At 40.2% G+C, this 23,071-nt stretch overlaps 1 protein-coding gene and 1 pseudogene across 1 annotated transcript; both read right to left on the reverse strand.

Annotated features, from left to right (window-relative positions):
• Positions 1–7,105: 7,105 nt before the first annotated feature.
• Positions 7,106–11,740, reverse strand: LOC122648543 (annotated as a pseudogene).
• A 3,460-nt stretch (positions 11,741–15,200) lies between these two features.
• On the reverse strand, positions 15,201–20,553 carry LOC122648541 (purple acid phosphatase 22-like). The gene is made up of 5 exons (XM_043841755.1): positions 20,389–20,553; positions 19,998–20,289; positions 17,435–18,003; positions 15,571–15,659; positions 15,201–15,420 (listed from the first exon to the last, which is right to left on the reverse strand). The coding sequence occupies exons 1-5, from the start codon at positions 20,551–20,553 to the stop codon at positions 15,210–15,212; spliced, it is 1,326 nt and encodes a 441-aa protein (XP_043697690.1). The 3' UTR covers positions 15,201–15,209.
• Positions 20,554–23,071: the final 2,518 nt, after the last annotated feature.

Raw genomic sequence — 23,071 nt, forward strand, 5'->3', positions numbered from 1 at the left:
GCCTAGTGAAGTATACGTTTCATAATTTACCATATGGGCAGTACATGAGTTATTGTTTATTCCATGTAATAGAGCACCAGCCAAGTATATTCTCAATTATCACAAAAAAAAAAAAAAAAAAAAAGACCAGTCAAGCATCTCATTGGTACAATTTCAACTTGTAAAGCTAGTAGTTAAAATTACAAAAGATGTCATTTTGTATTTTATATTCATTTCTAAGTCAATAGCATTTTGATAATTTTACTAAAAGTTTGAAAGGATAAAGAATACTACCCTATCATGTGTTTGGCAGAATACACGCTCAAATGCATGACCGGGCGACATTCCTTTTCCCAAGTTTGCATAAGAGTTTGAGCAACTTCCCTTGCGTACTTTGGAATAAAATTTGGACAATGAGATGTAAGAGGGTCCTCTATCACATGGGTTAGCCCCAAAGTTTTATACTTCATTAGGCATAATGACGCGTAGAAGGACCCAATAAATAAATGGACAAGTGATAATTGTCTAGTCGTATAGTGTCCACAGAGGGGCATTAACATATGGATATATGGGATTTTTTATTTCAGGTGAGCGGAGCAGTAAATTCATGTACTCCTGTGTCTAGGCACATGATCCATGCGACCAGGCTAAGTTCTCTTTCCTTAAATAAATGTAGGAAGAGTCTGCACCAACACGGAAGCTAGTGAGAGCATGCGAGGGGGCATCCAATAGGAAGAGAATTTTTAATTTCATAGGAGGCAGGACGGTCATTTCGCCCAACTGTGTATGGATGCATGCGCAAAGCAACTTGGTAACCTTCCTAGCTTTCCCATAACAATATAGAGAGAACTTAAAGAACGCTACCTGGTCGCATGCAAAGCATTGCCTCTGCACCTAGACATAGGGCCACAAGAAATGATCGTCATGCCCCCATGAAAAGACAGTTATCCCCGAGGACACAGTGGTCATTTCACGTGGCCTTATGTCTGACACAAAGATCATGCACCACACGCGACCAGGTAGCATTCTCTTTTCTTAATATATATATTATTGTTGGTGAAAAAACTATTGTAAATTGGAGGCTGGGGATTCCAACCAACCAATCAACGTTAGTAAAAGTCTAGTCATGGGTCAAATGACAACTGGGGAAGAAGGTAGATGATGTATATAATTAAGACTACAAGAGAGAACATGAAAAGTAAGACCAGATCAACAATAATAACTAATAATCTCATCACTTCTCAAATCAAAGCTTTTCAAATGTCATTATATCCAGACACGAAAACTGGGATATTCCAAGAATGTGCGAGTGTCTGCAGATCGACCAAATAAGCAGAAATAGAACCTAAAAAGTTTGGAAAAACCCAGAAAGTGACTTCGGGGAGTCCAAATCAAAGCACGGCAGCATGCACGAGGCGTGCACGGCTGAAGCCAAAATAAACGTTTCTCACAAATGGAATGACGGAGGATTCTTCTTGTAAACTAAAACTTTCCTACCTTTCTCATTCATTTACGTATATAGTATTCCATATCAAAATTTTTCTTAGAACCAAACAGTCAAAAGAGTGAACACTTAACACTATGATCAACTTGTCAAAGTTAATTGTGGGGATTCATTCAATCCAACAGTCAACTTGGCCTAGTTAACCGAGTGCCGGTTTAATTAACTGTCTCATTTTGGAAACAAATAAAAGCCATTGGTTCTTCATTAAACGTTGAAGAAGAATAGCAAGCAGTCCCTTGCGTGTAAATATCTGATTCTGATCGACCTGTTTTGGTGAGATATATATTGATCCAAATCTTCAAAATTTAAAATCTCCATATTATATAACCATGGTTTTAAAATTCGGATTACTGGTTTGTTGGATTTTATGTTCTGTAGTGGTCCACATAATTATTATTGGTTTCATATATGTTTGGATCGGGAATATGATCATGGTACTATCAACATTAATGACAAATAATATTGAAAGTAAGATTGTCGGGATTGAGACCATACAGATCCACATGTTTGATGAGATTGTGTGACCTTTGAATAAGATTAGACTTGTGCTGGATGTAAAGAAAAATCTAAATTAACTGGGAATACTGGATTCTAGAGGTTTTAGATGCTCATTTGAAGGTGGAGTTCTCAGGGTCATTAGAGGGTCCATGATTGTAATGCAAGAACAAATTATTATTAATACGTATAGATGTATAGATCTGTATGGAATGTTAAAACAAGTGAAGTTACCGTTGGAACTCATGCAAGTGTTACAGATGGACGAGTGGACAACAAAGGCTGCCAGGCTGTGAACACATGTAGGTATGGAAAGAAACAAGTCTCTTTCGTTTTAAATTTTGTGAGTGAAAATGATCTCTCTTATCAGGTTGTAAGAATAGAAAAGGAGGAGTCCCATTACATCGTGTGACAGTGAGTTATGCGGAACACCCAGTCGGAGGTGTGGGCCATTTTGGTATATAGGTGTTAAAAGGAGTTCATGGATTAGGGTTTGTGGGTGAGAAAAATTCAAAGTGGTCCATATATTTTTCACATTAAAAGAGAAATTGAAAGTGGTCCATATATTTTTCACATCAAATGGGTGGATCTCACCTCTAATTAGATAATGTGATAGATATCTATGCATCCAGTGAAGATGTGAAGATATGTTGAATTTCATTTGTGTTTATAACCTTGGAAATTACAAAATCGACATGAATAGTGTTTTTGTATTCTTCACCCACAGATGCAGGGTTATAGTTACTCTGCCATCCTGTTAGATAAATATCCGAATTGAAATGTCCCTTCGTTTTTTCCGAGAGTCCCATTGACGGCTAAAAAGAGGTTTGGTGAGGAGAGTCTCTCTTCACAATTGGTGAAATGAAACTCACTCCAATATTCGAATTTTTTTTTGCAAAACTTGTAAAGTAGTATAAATCATATGGGGAAGAATTCTCTATTGGGCGTGTGGCCCTTGTGTGCGTGCGAGGGCCAATGGGAGATTGCAATGAAGCATGAACAAGGCAGGTATTTTTACCTTTCATTGGGGTTGGGGTGGTCATTCACCCCCTCTGTGTTTGGGCCCACCTGCATTTCCCCCCCCCCCCATAGAAACCATTTCTCCATATCATATATAGGAAAGAGTTTCGCATGCTGTCAATAGAGGAATCTCTCAAATCACACCAATGACAATAAGAATGATCCGGAGGAGACTCTAGAGAATAAATAAAAACTTATAAGAAGATCGACATACATTAATTAAACAAACAGATGGGAAATCTTTTTCCTATGTTGGGGGATGGTTGCCCATCGGCCCATCTTACCAATGTAGGAGGGATCTTCCAATGAGAGTATACACAATAGCAATAACATGAATGAGATTTTTAATTTCATGGTGATTGGTAGTAATTTTAAGCACTCCTGTGTTTGGAGTGCAGAGATCACGCCACTAAGGGAGTTTTCCAATGGCCAAAAGTCATAAGATTTAACTTAGGGATGTTATGGACCACAAAATTAGATGCTAATATATAAAATTGCATCACATCAAATATTTACCCCATGGCGCATCCGTTGAATTCCAAATTTTGTGGACAAATTGACCCTAGTGCTAATCTTTACCCGTAAGTAAAATTTCAGCCCAATTTGAGTTAACTAGGTAACAAAACAAGCCGGGACCCCCCCCCCCCTCTCCAATGGAAGGTTTTTAATTACATCATCATTTGGGAATAGGTTTTTTCGGCAGTGAACTCTCAAAGTAGTTAGTGACCCCCTCATTTCCCATAAGTGAGAGCACTGCCCAAACTCCATTCTAGAGAGCCATAAGCGCAATCAATCCATCTATATAATAGCTCATAAAAAAAATCCATCTAAACAGGGTTTTCTCCCATGTTCTTTCTTGTTTCTATGGACTTGACCTGCAACCTGCAAACTGACTTTCGAAAACCCCCACGGTTAGTGGCCATCCAGCTAGGCTTCGGCGAGAACGTCCAATCTCATCTAGTACTTGAACCAAGGACCACTAACTAGTGGGCTTTGGAAAGAGAAGAAACAAGACAAAAAGCATTGAATAATGTAAACAAAGCAGAGGTTCCTAAAGGACTCTAAATATGGACGCGATGCTTCAGTATCAACTATCTGATGTAGTTATTCTCATCTTGCACAAGAAGGGTTTTTTATGCCTATAACTGGAAGAGAAATGTTAATTTGATCTCTCAATAGACCGAGTGCCTATATGATTGAATTTGATATTGAAATTTGACCCGTTATCAATGGAGACCTAAATAAATCGCAATAGTAAGATTCATTAACCAATGCATCAAACTCGAATCGAATCCCAATACACGGAGACATCGATCAGCTTCACAAGTAACTTCATTAATCACCCTAATCCAAAGAGCCCAACTACTAGTCCGACTGTTGATTTGTGTCAAATGAAATTCCCCCACGTGGTAGAAATAACCGGATTTGACTAAGTGGATCATGTGAGGAATTATCTTCTTTTTTTTTTTCTTTTTTTTTTCTGATGATCGAGATTTGAGCAAATTATCTTTCTGTAGAGGTTTGGTGACTATTAATTGAATAATGTGGGAAATGATAAGTGGAAGGTCCATCAATGACCTGACCTTAGCCTTCTTTTATATATATATATATATATAGTGGCAATTAGAGAGATAATATTACTAATTGAGTCAAAGTTTTCTAATGCATGCATGACTACTACGTATTACCTTTTTCACATATGAATAATTCAAAATTTTTGAATTTGAGCATTCGAAATGTGACACGGAAAATTAAGACTTGTTTGCTAGCTAGGTATATTGAGAATTGAGATTCTTGATGATGCGTGAAACACAAGAGGAATTCGGCGTTTTTGGTTTTTTGAGGGCAAAAGACTAGAGGTTGGCTGTAGCCTGTAATGGGGGTGGGGGGTTGCAACTTGCAAATGGCCGGGCCGGCCTAGCTTTGACTATCATTCATACCTCTTTCTCTCTTATCATATTTTCTTCATTCTCGTGTGTTTAAGTCTAAACATCGTTGTCTGAATGCTAAAGAAGGCTTCGTTAGTGGCTTACCTAAACCACCCTCTCTCTCTCACACACAAAGATATCTATCTAACTCTTAGGAAAGCGAATGTGCACACCTGATAGGTTTAGGTTTCACCCATTATTCATCCCAATGCAAGCCTATCCTTGACTTGAGCCAAGATCATATTAATTGTTTTATTAGTTGAGATTTTGGATTGGATCTCAGATCAACATGAAAAGGATACTATTGTAAACACCTCATTTTATCACCTTGGAGCGAGGTGTGCACGTCGATGATGTTCAAATGCCTTTGGATAATGTGAGGAGTTTATTTTTTGGCTTGGGAAGTCTTGTGTAACTCCCAATTATAGTTTTGAACCATCTCAAAATGGCTGAGAGATTGCAACGAAAAATGACCAAAATGCCCTGAAAAAGTTGATTGTGTCAAAGTTAGGACTTCCAAATTTGCAGCATTTAGACAATCTAAAAATTGAGAATGGATCATCTCCACGTACGTGTAGGTAAACATAAATGTGAGAGGGTAACCACTTGTTTTTCTTTGTTTCCAATAATACCCCTCCTACACATAGGTGCGTAGGAATTGGACTCCTAAAAATTCCCCCATTACATGCTCATAACTCAAATCTTCACCCACTTTCTTGTGATGATAAAGGATTGAATTAACATTGATCACCGCCTACACACAGACCTTTATCTGCTCCATTTCTTAGGCAGGTCCATTGCCCCAAGTTCCTCTAATAGAGGGAGACGGAAATGACCACCCTGCCCCTGCCTGAACACGCTGCTCGAGTGGGGTCTACCCCCTCTATTAGAGGAACCTGAGGAACTGGAGCGGACAGGAAATGGAGCAAATAAAAATATGACTACACACCAAGGATGCTAGCCAACCAAGGAAGAAATAGAAATCAAATCTTATCAGGGGCAGCAATGGCTGCCATGATAGAAACTCTTTTACTTTAGTTTCCACAATCACACAGAGATTGAGCTTAGAAGCTCGGATATAATCTTTTAAGACAGCCTCCTGTGCCGCCTGATTTAATCCCCACATATTCCACACAATAAAAATTTTACGCTGCATTAAACAAAGACAAAGGAGAGCCCAAACCATTGGAGAAGGCCAAGAGGGTTTGATACGTGCAAGAATAATATAAAAAAGAGAGATGTAATAACGAGAGAAAGAGGGAGAGGAAGAAAAAAAATAGGATAAGGGTTTGGCTTCACGAACGAAGCCGGACGCGGGTGAGAAAGCCTGATGGGGTCCACTGTGCACACATGGGCCGTGCCTCAGCCGCATGATGCGCACTTGACCGCCCTCAGTACTGGGGGCGATAATTTTCCAGATAACAATTAGTTACACAATAGTTTCACCTTCCCCTCCACGACTCTATCCCGGCCACTTCCCTTATTCTATTTAACTTCTATTAACTCCTAACTCTACGCCACATCTACTTAACCACGTACATAGATACATAGGCTACTAACCATTTACAATTGCTTACATAATTCAAATTAAAATACTCCGATATGGTACCTAACAGAAGGCAACTAGGCACGCAGACACACAGTAGATTAGGAATCACAGGGACGGAGCTCAAGGGGATATGAATCTTGTAAATCTTCTTGGTGGGAAAAAAATTCTGCTACTAATGGAAGGAATGTTCCTGCTACAAGTCAAGGCTAGCAGCCAAGAAAATGGAATATTTCACTTCCCCTTTGGTTTCATAAATACTCTCCTAGGTTTTAGTATTTTCTAAGATACCCCTTAAGATCCCATTTCCTTGGCTGCCAGACATGTAGATACTTAGTGTAGCAGCGAAATTTTTTTCCTTCTTGGTGGGGGCAGCTAAACATCTACTAAGCCACATGTCACCACGAGGCAATGCCAGATTTCAATTTTTATTGCTCCACTTTCACTTTCATATACTACGTACCATGATGATACATTAATATTTACAAAATTAAATCACTTATTATTGATACTCTCTTTTTAACTGTTAATGCAAGAGGATTTGAACCACTTCAGGCCGGCCAAGCTACAAAGAAAAATTCTATATGGATTGTGAGTCTGTGATATCATATCTGTATATATAATTAAACATGAGCTTCAAAGTTCATCTTTGTTAGAAGTAGAAGGATTATTTATACAAACGCTAGAGGCGGCGCTGAGACTTTGAAGCCACACCCCATCAGTAAGTGTGGGTGTGGAATCATTGTTGCGGTGCCATGACCAGTGAGCGTGAGTTTTGTTGAATACCCTGAAACGACCATGTCCGAAGCTTGCTTCCCTTAACATCGACAGAGGAGAAAGAGGCTCCTTAAAGCTTCAAGAAGCAGTATAAAACAGATAGTTAAAGCTTTCCTTAATGTTTATCTTCACCTCTAATTCTCATTCTCTTTCTATAATTATTACTTCTTTACGTCAAAGAAATCCAAAATTAATTTCAAAAGAAAAAAAATACTCACTCTAAAGCTAGTCCTTCTCTATTTCCCCCCATCTCCAATGGTCACATGCATGGGACCGCATAGGTTGGCCGTGTTGTTGTACACCCTCGTCTGCAACAAATTTTCAAGAAAAATATAATAAAATTTTATTACAATAACTCCGAACATAGTACTTTATAGCAACAAAATCCACGTGGTAGCTTGTGAGTTGAGCACATCGCTCAACCCCAGACCACAGAGGATCCAAATTTTTATAAATTCTTACAGCTTATTTAGTGCTCAAATTGTTGTTGTATGTTGCATTGTTGGCCAAAACAATACCAAACCACCTGAGAGTGGAGTACTTTAGGCCTCCTGGCACAGTAAAGATTTGATAAATTATTTAAAGGAGAGGTTTCCTGAAGGAAGCATAGCCCCTATGCCAGCTCGGGATCACTAAGAGCATGCCTAAAAACATCAACAGTGTTGAGATTTTTATCTTTCATGGGGTTGAGTTTGTCATTTTCCCTTTGTATGAGCACAAGAGCTACGTACACTACCATTCAGGTTTTTTTTTCCAATTATTTAAAGGGAAAAAGAATGCTAACTAGTTGTATTTTCTTGCAAGGGTAGTGTGTGAAATGACCGCCTCACCCCTCTTATTAGATGCTCCTATGTGCCCCCTCATTGGCCCCATGCTTGTGCAGGGGCCAAAGTGACCGGGCAGCCTCGTTCTTCCCTTATTTAAAAATTAATTTTGAAAAAAAAACAGAGTTTTGATTTATAATTTTACTCATCCGTGTGACAAATATTTAGGTGCTCATTTGAAGATTCCTTTTCAAACTGACACCTTGGGGGATCGTGATCGTCTACAGCGCGCTGCCCATAGCGGGCCAGACACATCATCTCACGCAATGTCTGCCTTGCCCGAACAGGATTCAGGCGTACATTGCGCACAGCGATGTGTCTTGACCGCTATGGGCAGCATGCCGTACAGGATCTGAATCCCCCCTTGGGGAACTTTTTTCAAAAATAGAATACTTGCAAGTTAGGGAGAGAAGAAGAAGAGGACTCACAAATCGTTCGTAGGCGTGTACATGTCCGGCGAAAACAATATCGACTCGCGCCTTATAGAGTAAAACTTCCATGGCTTTCCTCATGCTCTCTCCTTCTCCATTATGGGCAATATTAGTGTTATACCATGGGGCGTGAAGTAGAACGACGAGCCATGGTGTTGTCTTCCGGCCAACCTTTGCCAAGTCAGCTTGGAGCCACTTGTATTGATCAGATCCAGTGTCGAATTCCGTATAAGAACCCAACATGACGATGTGAACTCCGGCGACGTCGAAGGAATAGTAGAGGTTGGAGGTGGAGCCGCTCTCCTCGAAGGGCATGCGCCACCTGGCATTGTATGCTTTAAAGGGTGTTTTTCCGAAGATGGGAAAGCTCTCTATCTCGTGGTTTCCTTCGGTTACCATCCACGGCCGTTGGCTCGCATATGGTTGGACCAAGCGTCCGAAGGTGTCCCACAGGGGTTGTTGGGTGTCTGCGTAGGATAGATCTCCAGGTAATAAGAACACGTCATAGTCCGTTTCGCCCACGTGTGCTAGCGTTGATGCCGTCCATTCCGTCTGTCCTAGGTCCCCTATTAGACATAGTACATACACACACACACACCTTAGATTTTATTCAAATCCAATTGTTCTAGGGTTTTAATGTTTATTTTGAAAAATTAATAGGGCAAAACATCTTATAGGGTTTTAGTATTTTCTCAAAATACCTTCGCAATACTCTCTCTCACCCATTCAACACCCACAGTGAATAGAATCCCATTCACCATGCATGGATGAAGGAAAACTCGATCCTAAATAATATATCAAGGGTTCCATGATAGGAACATGACACATAATTTTTTCATTGTTGTCCTTATTCCAGGAGAGCGCCAAACCAAAGAGTGAGGAGATCTCCAAATTTACATGTCCAATTCAAGAATTCATCTCAATCCAATTAATGGTGACCCATACAGGTGAGATGGGCTATTTAAATTAACATAAAAACAATTAAGGGTGTCAATTTGGCCTGATAAATCCAAACCCACTCAAGCTGATCCTGGGCTAAAATCTCAGGCAGAGCCCAGTCTGGCCCAACCCAATCCTCTGTATAATGTATATAAATAAATTATTAAATATAAACACACACCACACACACTCTATATTTGTCATTTTTTAATCAATCCACACAACCAACACTCGTTATTTTTTTAATCAATCCATACCACTCACACTCTTTACTTTTTAATCCACAAAACACGATTGTTCACTCACTTCTCTCATTGACTCATTCCTTTTCTTTATTATTTTTTTATTTCTTGTTAAAAAAAACAAAAAAACCAAACCATCATAAACCCTAAAGAACCAGGGTTAATGACGGCCAGCATTGCACTGAAATAGCAAAAATTAGGATCTGACAGGGTCAATCAAGGCCGGCTGAGTTGGGTTGAACCCGATAGCTAGGGTTAGGCCTGGGCTAAGATATCCCTACCCAACCTACTTCTGGGTGGGCTGAGTTAAGACTGGGGTTTTAAATAACCAGGCCCACTGACACCCTTATTTAAAACAATCCACACGGCATAAGATTTAGAGATTATCCAAGGGCTACCCTATTTCTATATGCTGTCTCTCTAAAATGAATAGAAATCACCCCCAAGGAGTCAGCTCAGTTGGCAAAAGATCAACTCTTCAAGTAAGAAGTCATGAGTTCATATCTTCTTCTTTGGTTTGGATTTGGATCCTCTGCTGCCACCTACCCGTGTGGCCTCACACAGGTTGGGGCAAAATGACCACCCTACCCATTGCCCTAGGACCCTACTCTAGTGGGGTCCATGCCTTGCTGTGTGAGGCTATACGGGTAGATGGCAGGAGGGGTTCCCGATCCCTTTGGTTCACAATTTTTCCCTCAAATTGAGATAGAAAAATCATTTTGTTTTTGAGACTGAGTTTCCCCCACCCGATCCTATTCACCGAGGGATCTCATTCACTGAGAGGCGGGAGAGTGCCGAAAAAGGTATCGGGAGGGCATTTTGGAACATACAAAACCCTAGAATGTTGGGTGAAACTAAAAGAGTTTATTTATGAACTCTTTATAAAATGATTCATTAGAGCAGGATTGATTAGGTTTGGGTTAAAGGCCTATACCTTTGTTATCTCAAAGGACCAGGTAAGAAACTGGTTCGTTCTTTTTGGGAAGTTCAGCGAACCGGATCAGGATCATCTACGGCCTGCTGTCTGTAGCAACCATAGCAACGCACTAATGAGGTGCTGCGCAATGATCGCCTTACCCCTGCTAAGGCAAGGCACTCAGGCAGGGGTAAGGCGGTCATTGCACCGCACCTCATTAGGACGCTGCTATGGCTGCTATGGACAGGCAGGCCGTAGACAATCCAAATTCGAACCTTAAAGAGTGGATTACTATCAAGTCTCTCTCAACCCAAAGAAAAGAGTCATGAGGACCGCAAACATCCTCAACAGAAGTAAGTCTTGTTATCTGTGGCCATTTATTTACTGTGCTATGTATGTACTCACAGAGTCACGGGGCTCACGAAAACTAAACAAAGTAAAGCTGCCACCAGTTGCTGCCGGAAAACCAAATCTATTATGTAAACTTGTAAAGCTGAGATATATATATATACCTACAATGGCGAATTCAATGGGGAAGCTGTTTGGTGGTGTCTTGAAGCTAAACTCCTGGCCACTTCCACCACAACGGTAGTAATAGTTGGTGCTGGGTTCCAAAGGTCCGATGTTCACATGATGGATCTCACCGGAGTTGTAAAAGAAGTAACTATACCATTCATTTTCTCCGGTCGCTGATGCCTCGTATTTTCCGGGTATTTTACCGTATTCAATTAATGAAGGAACTTTTTTATCGACTGTAATCCATGAAACTCGAACATGATCACTTCCTATTAGCGATATATGAACCTGTATGATAAGTTAAATCAATCACGACAGTTTGACCAAATTTCACTTCATGACTATATAAAGAAAATTTCCCAATTTAAAAAAAAAATAAAATTGACAGTTTAAGAGAGAGAGAGAGAGAGAGAGAGAGAGAGAGAGAGAGAGAGAGACCTGTTGTGGGTCGGAGTCTGATCCTTGGTGTGGTGTAGATAAAATTCTCCGAGGGGGAGGTCGAATGTAATCCAAGGAAGCCTGTAATTGTAAGGGTTGAGGGAAGAAGATGAAGAAGAAGAAGAGCATTTGCAGACGTGGCCAAATATTCTCCATATTTTTCTGCTGGAGGAGGAGGAAGAAGAGAGGTATAGATTGAACGAGGGGATTTAAAGAATAACACACTACGTACTTAGTACTAAGAAGAAATCGATACCGTCAAGGAAACCTCTTTGCCTCTTTTGTCTTATATATAATATATATGTTGTGGTTATGTTTATCCTCACAGAGATGCCCTTACAAAATTTCGCTTTCCCAAATCTCTCATTAACCCCTTTTTTTTTTTAAATTAACTAAAATGCAAAATAAAGCAAACTAATTAATTAAAGACTCCAAGCTAGAATAAGAAGAATGCCCACACTTCTCCTTCGTTCTCGGATAGACACGTGACAAAACTCACCAATGATTGGAGAGAGAGAGAGATGAATCGAATGGTGGCGTGTTGAGAATCTTGAGACATAATAGGAATTTTAAGATTTAAATATGTATTCTTATTCGTAAAGAATCTCTTGTAAATTGTCGGCAGCTCTACCAAATGGATCAACGGGAGTAGTGGTCTTCCTCATAAATTAATTATAGAACAACTTTCCTATCCAAGATTTGATGCATCAGTATGCGATATGTATCAGTTTTGCAAGTGATTGATTTTGATATCGTATGGATACAAAATTGGTGATACGGTATGGGCAAAAGATATTTAAAATGATCAAAAATAAAACCTATTTTTAAAAGAGAGAATCAAGGGCATATTTGTTCGATAGTGTCAAGCTATCCAATACCCGTTCTGATACTGTGCACTAAATCGAAAAACCATGTTTCTGTCAGTCCATATCTCCATTTCTCGACTTATGTGGATCACTATTTACTAGTGTACAAGGAATGTTCAGGTAGAAAGTTTCATCTGAATAGCTGTGAGTCGTTCACGTGAACATTCACCTCCTCTACTAACTAGCATATTCCGAGAATGTACTCCCTCTCTCTCTCTCTCTCTCTCACACACACACACACACACACACACAAAGGCAATCCAGAGCTTGAAAGATTAGGGGTAGAACGTGAATTTCTCAACTTGAACTCCCGATGCAAACACGGAAACTGGCATAGTCCAGGAATGTGATCGAATATGCGAGAGTTTGCGAGCAACAAAAAAACAGAAGGGGAATAAAACCTGAGCTTGGGAAAGGTGTGGTTTAAGCATTTCTCAAAGATAGGAAGAATGACGGAGGACGGATTCTTCCAAGCTAGCTCGGTCCCTCCAAAAATTGATTGACGAGGATTCTTTCCAACTCTAATGTCTATTGTGATGGCCGGAGCTTTTTCAAACTCTTTTTTGTCATATATATGGGGGTTTGTCATTAATCCCTAAAAATCAAACTATCTTTATTGCCGACACATCCATTGATGACAAGACTAAGATTAGAGAGATCTCAGGCTTTCCTTTTGGTTTCCTATTTTCCTGTCACCTACTTACGCCTTCCTCCCCTTTAATCTTCCTCTAAGCACCGCCATCATTAATAGACTTCATAAGAGACTCTAGCTTTGGATTTTCTTATGCTAGCTTGTAAGTAAGTTGGAGCTTAAACAATCTGTCACACAATCCTCCTATCTATCTTTATTGTAATCGAAAATCTATTTACCTCCCAAAGGAGGATGATGGTGGGCTTCGTCAAACACGAGTTAAAAGGACTAAATACTACTGCCCTTGTTAAGCTCATGTGGTAGATTTTTACAAAAGACGACTCTATTTAGGTCAACTAGCCCTACAAACTCGATCTTCCTAGTCTTGCAATAAGAAGATTCTACGGATCAGCCATATGGTGGTTGATGGCATCATCTCTTTTATTGATGATGGATAGGACACCCTGTTCTGGTTAGACTCTTGGCGCCCATGTGGACCCCACTTCGGGCAATGTGTTCGAGCAGGGGGTAGAATAGTCATTTCTGCCTCCTCTATTAGATGTACTTGACATCAAGTACAGGTAGTGTAATTGAGAGGATAAAAATTCGTTCTTTTAGTTCCTTGAAAAAGATACAATGTTGGGTATGACAGATTGGCCAAGATCTCTTCCATCCTGAGGGATGGTTTGTGGTCTCCTTTACCCTTCGGTTTCCCCTAGCCTTATTGAAGCTTGGGCCGACCTACAAAGTATTCCCAAAAGGCTCAGAGGTAGTGATAACCTTATTATGTAGAAGGGCACCCACTCTATAGGTTCTCCACTGCCACAGCTTGTTGGAATTTGGTGGGAAAATTATCTCCTCCAGTTCTCTGCCCAGCCCAATTCCCCAATGCATGTAATAAAGGAGGGGGGGGTTGACCCCACCCGAGCAAGGGTTGGGTGGTCATTGCACCCCCCCCCTATTACAGGCACTTGGGGAACTGCACCAAACAAGGAATTGGAGGGAACAAGGATCCAATTTGGTGTAATGGAAGAGGGCTTTGGTCCCTTGGGTCAAAGTGATATGGTTTAAAGCCTACATTCCTATACTCTTCCTACCCAACCCTTTCTTCAGCAGTGATCCCTTTCCATTCCTAATTGTTGTTTCTATTGGGACACTTTGAAGATCTAAACCATATTTTCTTTTCCTGTATTTCTCTAAAGTGATTTGGGAAGGTATTCTAGTCAAATGTTGGCCCTCTTTTAAACCAATCAATTCTTTCGATGGTAAATGGGCTTGGGTCTCGTCTCATTTCAATGGGAACTATGTTTGTGATGCTAATGGGAGACTTGCCTACAATATTGTGATTTACTATATTTGGTGGGAGCGTAACAAAGATAACAAGAGACTTTGAACTATGGCTATGATGTTTTTTGTTCGACATATCCTCCCATACATATATCTTTAGATTCGGGCTTCAAAAGGCACTCATGTACGCGACTTTGAACTATGGCTATGATGTTTTTTGTTCGACATATCCTCCCATACATATATCTTTAGATTCGGGCTTCAAAAGGCACTCATGTACGCCTGCCTCTCTCTCTCTCTCTCTCTCTCTCTCTCTCTCTCTCTCTCTCTCTCTCTGTGTGCGCGCGTTGAAATTGTTGCATTATTCTTGCACATGGCACAACCGCACAACTCTCTCTCTCTCTGGGAGCGCGTTGAAATTGTTGCATTATCCTTGCACATGGCACAACCGCACAACTAGGTATGTCATAACTCATAACCTTAAGTGTCGGTGAGTGACCCAACTAGGAATCTTTTTGCCATTATTGGTAAAATTTAGGATGCATAGGACTCTTTTTTCCTTGGCCAAAAAAAATCCAAATCACATGTCACCAAGAGACAATGCCACATTCCAGTTTTTATTGTTTCCCCTTCATTTTCAAATAGAGTTGGGTTCCTCTCCCCCTACTCCACTCCATCTCATACCGTCCATGGGGTGTGGAAATCACATTCGGAATCCAAATTCTTTCATATTTACTACAATAATGATTCATTTTTTACAAAATTAAATAACATATTATTACTCGCTTCTAACTGTAATGCAAGACGATTTGAACCACGATTAACAAGTACAGAGCCTTTTAAATAAATAACCATAAGTTCACATTAGCTTCAAAGTTCATCTTTAATAGATTTAGAAGGCTTCATACAAACGCTAGACACGGTGAGACTTTCAAGCCACACCCCATCTGCAACTGTTGCTTCGGTATCATTGTTGCGGTGCCATGACCAGTGAGCGTGAGTTTGGTTGAATACCCTGAACCGGCCATGTCCGAAGCTTGCTTCCCGGAACACCGACAGAGGAGAAGGAGGCTCCTTATAGCTTCAAGAAGCAGCATTTTTAAAAAATTAAAAAAATTAGAAGATACTCTGATGTTAAAGCATTGCATATCTTCACAGCAAATTCTTATTCTCTTTCTCATAATTATTACTTTACTTCAAAGAATTCAAATTTTCAAATGAAAATACTCACTCTAAAGCAAGTCCTTCTTTGTTTCCTCCATCCCCTATGGTCACATGCATTGGACCACATTGGTTGGCCGTGTTGTTGAACACCCTCGTCTGCAACAAATTTTCAAGAATGAATAAGATTTAATTTAAAAGTTTAATAATATAAAAAAAAATTTTGTTTCGTTGGTTGGTGGACCACACGTTTTTAGAGACAAAATATGGAGAGAAAACATTAAAAAAAAAAAAAAAAAAAAAAATGATATTATCAACCTTGGTCAAATAGGGGGGAATGTTCCATTGGCATGGTATGTCAGATTGTCAGGTATGGTACTTCTGACCATAGATTCCTTTACCGGGTCAAAAAATCAAAAAACTATTCTCCTAGAAAATTAAGGTAGAAGTTTTTCTAGTCTGCAGAGTAGCTATATGAGACATGGCGATTTAGAGTCTAGACTCATCTACCAATAAAAAAACATTAAAATATCTCATTGAACTAAACTCCCGAAAGACCCCTCCCCTATAAAGGCTGGTTCTGGTTTTTGAACGGGTTTGAGCCACACAGATGGAATCCAAGAGAGGGACGTACCCTCTTGAATTCCATCAGTGTGACTCAGGCTGTACAAGAACTTGAGTTGCACGTGTCGGGGTCCTCTATTACTGAGCTGCCCCTATTGTCGTGTGAGTCCTAGACACAACAAGGCAGTGAAAAGACAGCCCCTACCCCTGCCTGAGCCCCTTGCCCGAGTGGGGGTAAGACGGTCTTTACCATCTTGTTGTGTCTAAGGCACACGGTAGTAGGGGCAGCTTGGAAGTAGACGATCCAGATCCGAGCTGTAGTCTCCCTTATCATCCTATTGTAATCATTATTTTCCTCTTTTTTATTGAATTCAAATCAAGTTCTCTTATAGAACCATTCTCATATGCTCTTAGGCACACAAATAGAATCCAAGAGAGTGAGTGAATTTCATCTATGCGCTTGAGGGCGCGCGACAAAATGGTTCTGTACAAAAACCTGATCCAACCTCTTATTTGTTCGGTCTATGGAATAAATAACTTCCTTTTAATTAATAATTCAAAGGAAAAAGCATTGCAAAAGTCAGTGTAGGTCCTGTCCACCTTTGGTGATGATTTTGCATATGCTCCTAGTGTACGTGAGGGCCACTTTCCTTTTAGGAACCCTCCTATAAATAATAATGAGATAAAGGTCTACACAGGGGGAGTTGGATCTTGTGCAGCTGTGGCGGGAGCTGCACTGTGCAGCTCGAAAAACCACCTCAAATACAGGGGGGAGGTGGTCATTTTACATGTGGGGCCTAGGTGGGACCCATCTATGAAATGACCACCTTACCCCTGTTTTTTATGTTGTTTAGCGGTGTTGCACAGGTGCAGCTCCCGCCACGGCTGCATAAGATCCTTTTCCTACACTGGGGGTATAGGGTGCGCCCAAACATTTGAGGGTGGACAAAATGACTGGCCCGCCCCCCTTATGACCGAAATCTCATCCCTATCCCACTCCATGTACTCTCAAACAGGGAACATCTCCATGTACTCTCAAACAGGGAACATCGCCCCATAATAAATAAATATATTTTTTGCATAGTTTCTTCAATAATATTTTATGCTTACTTATACGAAAATAAAAATTAATTATTTAGATATTAGAAATGTTTACATTAGATTTGGTTGCCATTAATTTGCCCACAAAACAGACAATGTTTTTTTTTCGTTTTTTTCTTTCAATTGGCCTATTAGAATGTCAGTCAGAAAGTCAATAAAATAAAATATATTTTTTTTGTGCATAAATAATAAACTAATATCTTGATGACCCGTAAAACAAAATGAGAGAGAGAGAGAGAGAGAGAGAGAGAGAGAGGAAGAAGACTTACAAATCGCTCGTAGGCATGAACATGTCCAACGAAAACAATGTCGACTCGCGCCTTATAGAGTAAACCTTCCATGGCTTTCCTCATTCTTTCCCCCTCACCTTGATGGGCAGTGTTGGTATTATACCATGGGGCGTGAAGTATAACGACGAGCCATGGTGTTATCTTCCGGTCGACCTTTGCCAAGTCAGCTTGAAGCCATTTGTATTGTTCTGATCCAACGGCGTAGTTGGCGTAAGAACCCAACATCACGATGTGAACTCCGGCCACGTCGAAAGAGTAGTAGAGGTTAGAGGTGGACCCACTCTCTATGAAGGGCATGCGCCACCTGGCATTGTAGGATATGAAGGGTGGAGGCTCGTAGCTTTCGAAGGATTCAACCTCGTGATTTCCTTGCGTCACCATCCACGGTCGCTGGCTCGCATATGGTTGGACCAACCGGCCGAAGGAGTCCCAAAGGGGCTGATCGCCGTTCGCGTAGGATAGATCTCCAGGCAGTAAGAAAACGTCGTAGTCTTGTGCTCCCACGTGTGCAAGCGTTGATACCGTCCAATCCGTTTGCCCAAGGTCCCCTGTTAGGGTACATACACATATATCTTACACTGTCAAAGAATATTGGAGCTTATTTAAATCCAGTTGTGCTTCAAGGTTTTCTGTATTATTTCGAAGAAAAAAAATAATATATAATATAATGGGAAAGAGTTTTTTGTTTGGGAGCGTGGCCTCTACACCAGTAATAAGAACACACAGGGAAGCATCAACAAGGACGGAATTTTCATTTTTTATTGGGGCAGGGTGGTTCTTTTGGAAAAAGGATTCTGACCAACCGTGGCGGGAGTTGGAGCATCCAGCCCCGCTAAACGAAAAACAGGGGTGGGGTGGTCATTTCACAAGTGGATCCATGTTTTTGTTGTCGTTTAGCGGGGCTGGACGCTCTAGCTCCTGCCACGGCTGGACAGGATCCACGTCCGGTCCTTTTGTTCCATCCTGTTTGTGAGCACAAGATACATGCTCCCAGACAAAATCTTTTTTCTCAAATATAAATTACATTTGCAATTCAAGAATTTATCTCAATCCAATTAACGAAGTGGATCCATGTTTTTGTTGTCGTTTAGCGGGCCGGACGCTCTAGCTCCGCCACGGTGGACAGATCCACGTCCGGTCCTTTTGTTCCATCCTGTTTGTGAGCACAAGATACATGCTCCCTGCACAAAATCTTTTTCTCAAATATAAATTACATTTGCAATTCAAGAATTTATCTCAATCCAATTAACGAAGTGGATCCATGTTTTTGTTGTCGTTTAGCGGGGCTGGACGCTCTAGCTCCTGCCACGGCTGGACAGGATCCACGTCCGATCCTTTTGTTCCATCCTGTTTGTGAGCACAAGATACATGCTCCCAGACAAAATCTTTTTTCTCAAATATAAATTACATTTGCAATTCAAGAATTTATCTCAATCCAATTAACGAAGTGGATCCATGTTTTTGTTGTCGTTTAGCGGGGCTGGACGCTCTAGCTCCTGCCACGGCTGGACAGGATCCACGTCCGGTCCTTTTGTTCCATCCTGTTTGTGAGCACAAGATACATGCTCCGAGACAAAATCTTTTTTCTCAAATATAAATTACATTTGCAATTCAAGAATTTATCTCAATCCAATTAACGAATGACTTCATACAATTGAGATGGATCATCAAATTTAAAATGTAGACAATCCAAGGGTTACTCTATCATTTTCTATTGTATCTCTGCATTTAACAATTTATGGAAAGGTAAGAGCTTTAATTTCAACCCCACTAGAGAAACCTTTCTTTCTAGCTAGCTACATCTCCATCAAGCAAGTTTCAACCTCGCCCTTCCACTAAAAAAATAAAGATTAAGTTTTCTTTCATCCAATGAAGAGAAATCTCTTCCCCACTAATGATGTGACATGTTATGAGACTCTTGGATCATCATTACACTCCCACTTTTTATTGACGAATTTGAAATTACTCACCCTTAAAGCAATCCAATAATACTCAAGCTCCCAATCGTCAAACCCATCATTTTTCTGTTCATGTCTTCCTCTATGGCCAAAATAAGAAAAAAAAACCCTAACAACAACATTCAAGCATGAAAAGTAACACATTCATATTGTTGATACCCTAGCAATGTTTGTGTTGCTTAATCTCCAAGCTAAGAATTTATCTTTACACCCAATATCAATTTGAAAGGGACAAGAGGAGAGAGAATCAAATAGTAGGGTTTTACAAAAAAATTTCCCCTTTAACTGAAGAGTTCATCTATGGAGGAGGAATCTTCTATATATGTACCTCTGAGAAAGGTAGATTAAAAAACAAAAAACATATAAGTTGAGCTTAAGCTTAAGAAGTAGATAACTTATAACAATTAACTTCCAAACTGTCAAACTCACTCAACCCAAATAAAAATACAACTTAAAAAAAAAAAAAAAGAACCAGTTCTGTAGTGTAAAGGAAGTTTTCAATTCTTATGCTTTTGGATTTTGTGGATCGGTCTTCGTCAATGTTTTTATTGTGAGTCAACTCAACAGGGTTGAAGTGATTATACCTGAAACAGCGAATTCAATGGGGAAAGTAGATGGTGGTGTCTTGAAGCTAAACTCCGGGCCTGTTCCACCACAACGATAGTGATAAGTGGTGCTAGGATCCAAAGGTCCGATCTTAACGTGATGAATCTCGCCGGAGGTGTAGAACAAATAATCATATGATTCATGTTCTCCGGTAGCTGATGCATCATATTTTCCAGGATTTTTACCGTATTCAACTAATGAAGGAACCTTTCTATCTTCTGTAATCCATGAAACTCTCACATGATCACTTCCTGATAGAGATATATGTACCTGTACAGAGATTTTTCAGGTCAGATAAATCATAATTAATTAACCCACCTCCATAGTTTTACATATATAGATTTTAGATGGATTTTGAGAGAGAGGGACCTGTTGTGGGTCGGAGGCTGAACCGTGGTGTGGTGTGGTTAAATTGCTCCCTGCAGGTGGTCGAATGTAATCTGAGGAAGCTTGCAATTGTAGGAGTTGAGGGAAGGAGATGAAGAAGAAGAAAAAGTAGAAAAACATTTGCAGGTTTGGCCAAATATTCTCCATTTCTGAGGAGGAGGTTGAAGAATAGGTGTAGAGAGGCGGGGGGGGTTTAAAGAACGGCTTCGGCTTCGATCGAACAGCTTGATTAGTTTTTAAAAAGGGAGAAATTTCTCTTTCGGGAGTATGGCCTACGCCAGTATTCCCATGAATCTATTTCTTCTCCTCATATAAAAAGATATTTTTGCCCCCCAATTTTAAGGAGGAGAGAGATAGAAACATAGGAGTGCTAACGTAGACCACACTCCCTAACAGAAAACTTCCTCCTTTTTTAAAATTAGTAAGATCGAGGAAGTCGATAGCGTCAAGGAAACTTCTTCTCATATTTGGCATGGTATGGGGGTTATGAGAATCTTTATAGTGAGATACCTTCTACCCACCCATACAAACAAAAACTTGCTTTGCCACCAAACCTCACATTGTCACATTTATCTTTTTCTAATTCATTTTTAGTTTTAACAAAACTAAAGAGTAAGAATCCAAGTAATAAGAAGAAGGGTATATCTGTACTCTTCCTCTAACATCTGAATACACGTGGCAAATTTCACCAATGTTTGCTTTACGAAATCATCCTTGGGAACATAGCTTTGGTTGATCGAAAAAAAAATCCTCTACAGTGTCCTAATCTGGTGGTGCAATGCAGTGCGGGCTTGAAAATTCAACACGTGAAAGATGTGACATCTAACGGTGCCGAGCTTGAGAAGAAAGAAAATAAAATAAAAACACTACCTTGCATCGAGCTCGCATCATTGAATGAAGCTTCTCTCATATGTTGAGCTCTCAAGGCCTCACTACAGTGCACCGCTAAATTCGGATACTCTAGAGGATTTTAATCCTGTCTATTGACCCATGAGTAATTGCCACATGACACGAGTCAATGATTTAGAGAGATAGAGAGAGAGAGAGAGAGAGAGAGAGAGTAAACGAAATGAAATGCGGGACACGCATCAAATGATCGCGTGTTAGAGGATAATTAGAGAGAAAGAGAGAGTAAACGAAATGAAATGCGGGACACGCATCAAATGATCGCGTGTTAGAGGATAATTAGATAGCTAATTAGACCAGATCAATAACTAAAGATTGCAAGTTAACACTCTCCCACGTTCCTATCGGAGTGTTGAGTCACTACTACCTAGCAAGCTAGCATATTCCGAGAATGTACCTTTTATTTTCTTCTCTCTCTCTCTCTCTCTCTCTAAATCTCTCTTAAATATATTAATTGAGACGCTAATTCTCTCCACCCATGGTTAAGAAAGAATCTTTTCATTCATCCCATTGATCCTCTTATGATTGGACTGAAACTTTAAAACACCATTTGGGGAAGAGATTATCTCTTCGCCCTAGTATGTATCGAAAACCTTAATCATACTTGTAAGGGCAAATTTCACGGACATCTCTTGTAACTATTTGAAATGACAAGTACATTTTAAATTTTGTCAAAATGTCACAGATTATCTTTATTTTATATTTTTATTTCAACTTAATCTACTCTGTTAGGTCTGTGCAGTTAAGTGGCTGTTAACTCTTTTATAATGATGAAATTACCCTTACCATAAGATGAACTTCTTATTATACCCTTAAGGTTAAATCTCCAATATCCCACTTTTTAAATCACAAAATTACCCTTACCTATGAAACCCATTTCCCCACTTCTTCTCCATTTTCCACTTAAATGACGAAATTACCCTTACTTGTGAAACCCATTTTCTTCCCTTCTTAGTTCTTGTTCTCCTTCTCCTTCTGCTGTTTCTTCCGCCGCCGCCACACCACCGCCACCCCCTCCAGCCCTCCTTCTCCTTCTTCTCCTTCTCGTTGACTTGGTCGGCCGGAATCGCCCAACCACCATAGTCATCGTTCTTTTTCCCGTCTGAAAACAACCAAGATGCTTCGAGCTTCCTCTCGGCGACAGATACAGAGAGAACTTGGCGACTCACCTTTAAGCTAGGCCTTGCTCCACGTCCTTTATCTGTAGCAATCTTGATGAGTTGCCCTACTCCTTTTTGATCAAGCACCTAAGACACATTTCCATAGGACCTTGGAGAGTAAGACTCATCTCTCAAATAGAGCCCCAGTATAAGCACGAACGTAACAAATAAGTAAATCCGTAAAAGCAATGAAACTCGACAACATGAACCAATCAATCCCAACAATGACACCAAAAACAGAAATACTCCCAAAGCCAATAATGGGAATTCGAGGAATCTCTCGCATTCGGAACTCCCATGCTCTCGGAGCCACAACGATACGCCAAGTATTGGAATTGATAAGATTAGACTCAACAAATTCAGGAATCCGATCAAATTGTTGCTAATCCGAAACATTGTAAGCCAAAAATTATGAAACAACAGCACTGTTTCTCTCACTCTCTCTTTCTCCTTGCTTCCCTGTATTTTTTTTTTCTGGTCAATGAGATTCCTTGAAAAGCCCTTTCTCTGAAAGAAGTTAGGGATTCGTTGTTCTTATAATCTCGATATCTCTGTAATGGCGTAACCACCGAGGCAGTTTCTTGCAAAGGGATTCCCCA

The sequence above is a fragment of the Telopea speciosissima genome, chromosome 1, assembly GCF_018873765.1.
Source record: "Telopea speciosissima isolate NSW1024214 ecotype Mountain lineage chromosome 1, Tspe_v1, whole genome shotgun sequence".
Classification (NCBI taxonomy): Eukaryota; Viridiplantae; Streptophyta; class Magnoliopsida; order Proteales; family Proteaceae; genus Telopea; species Telopea speciosissima.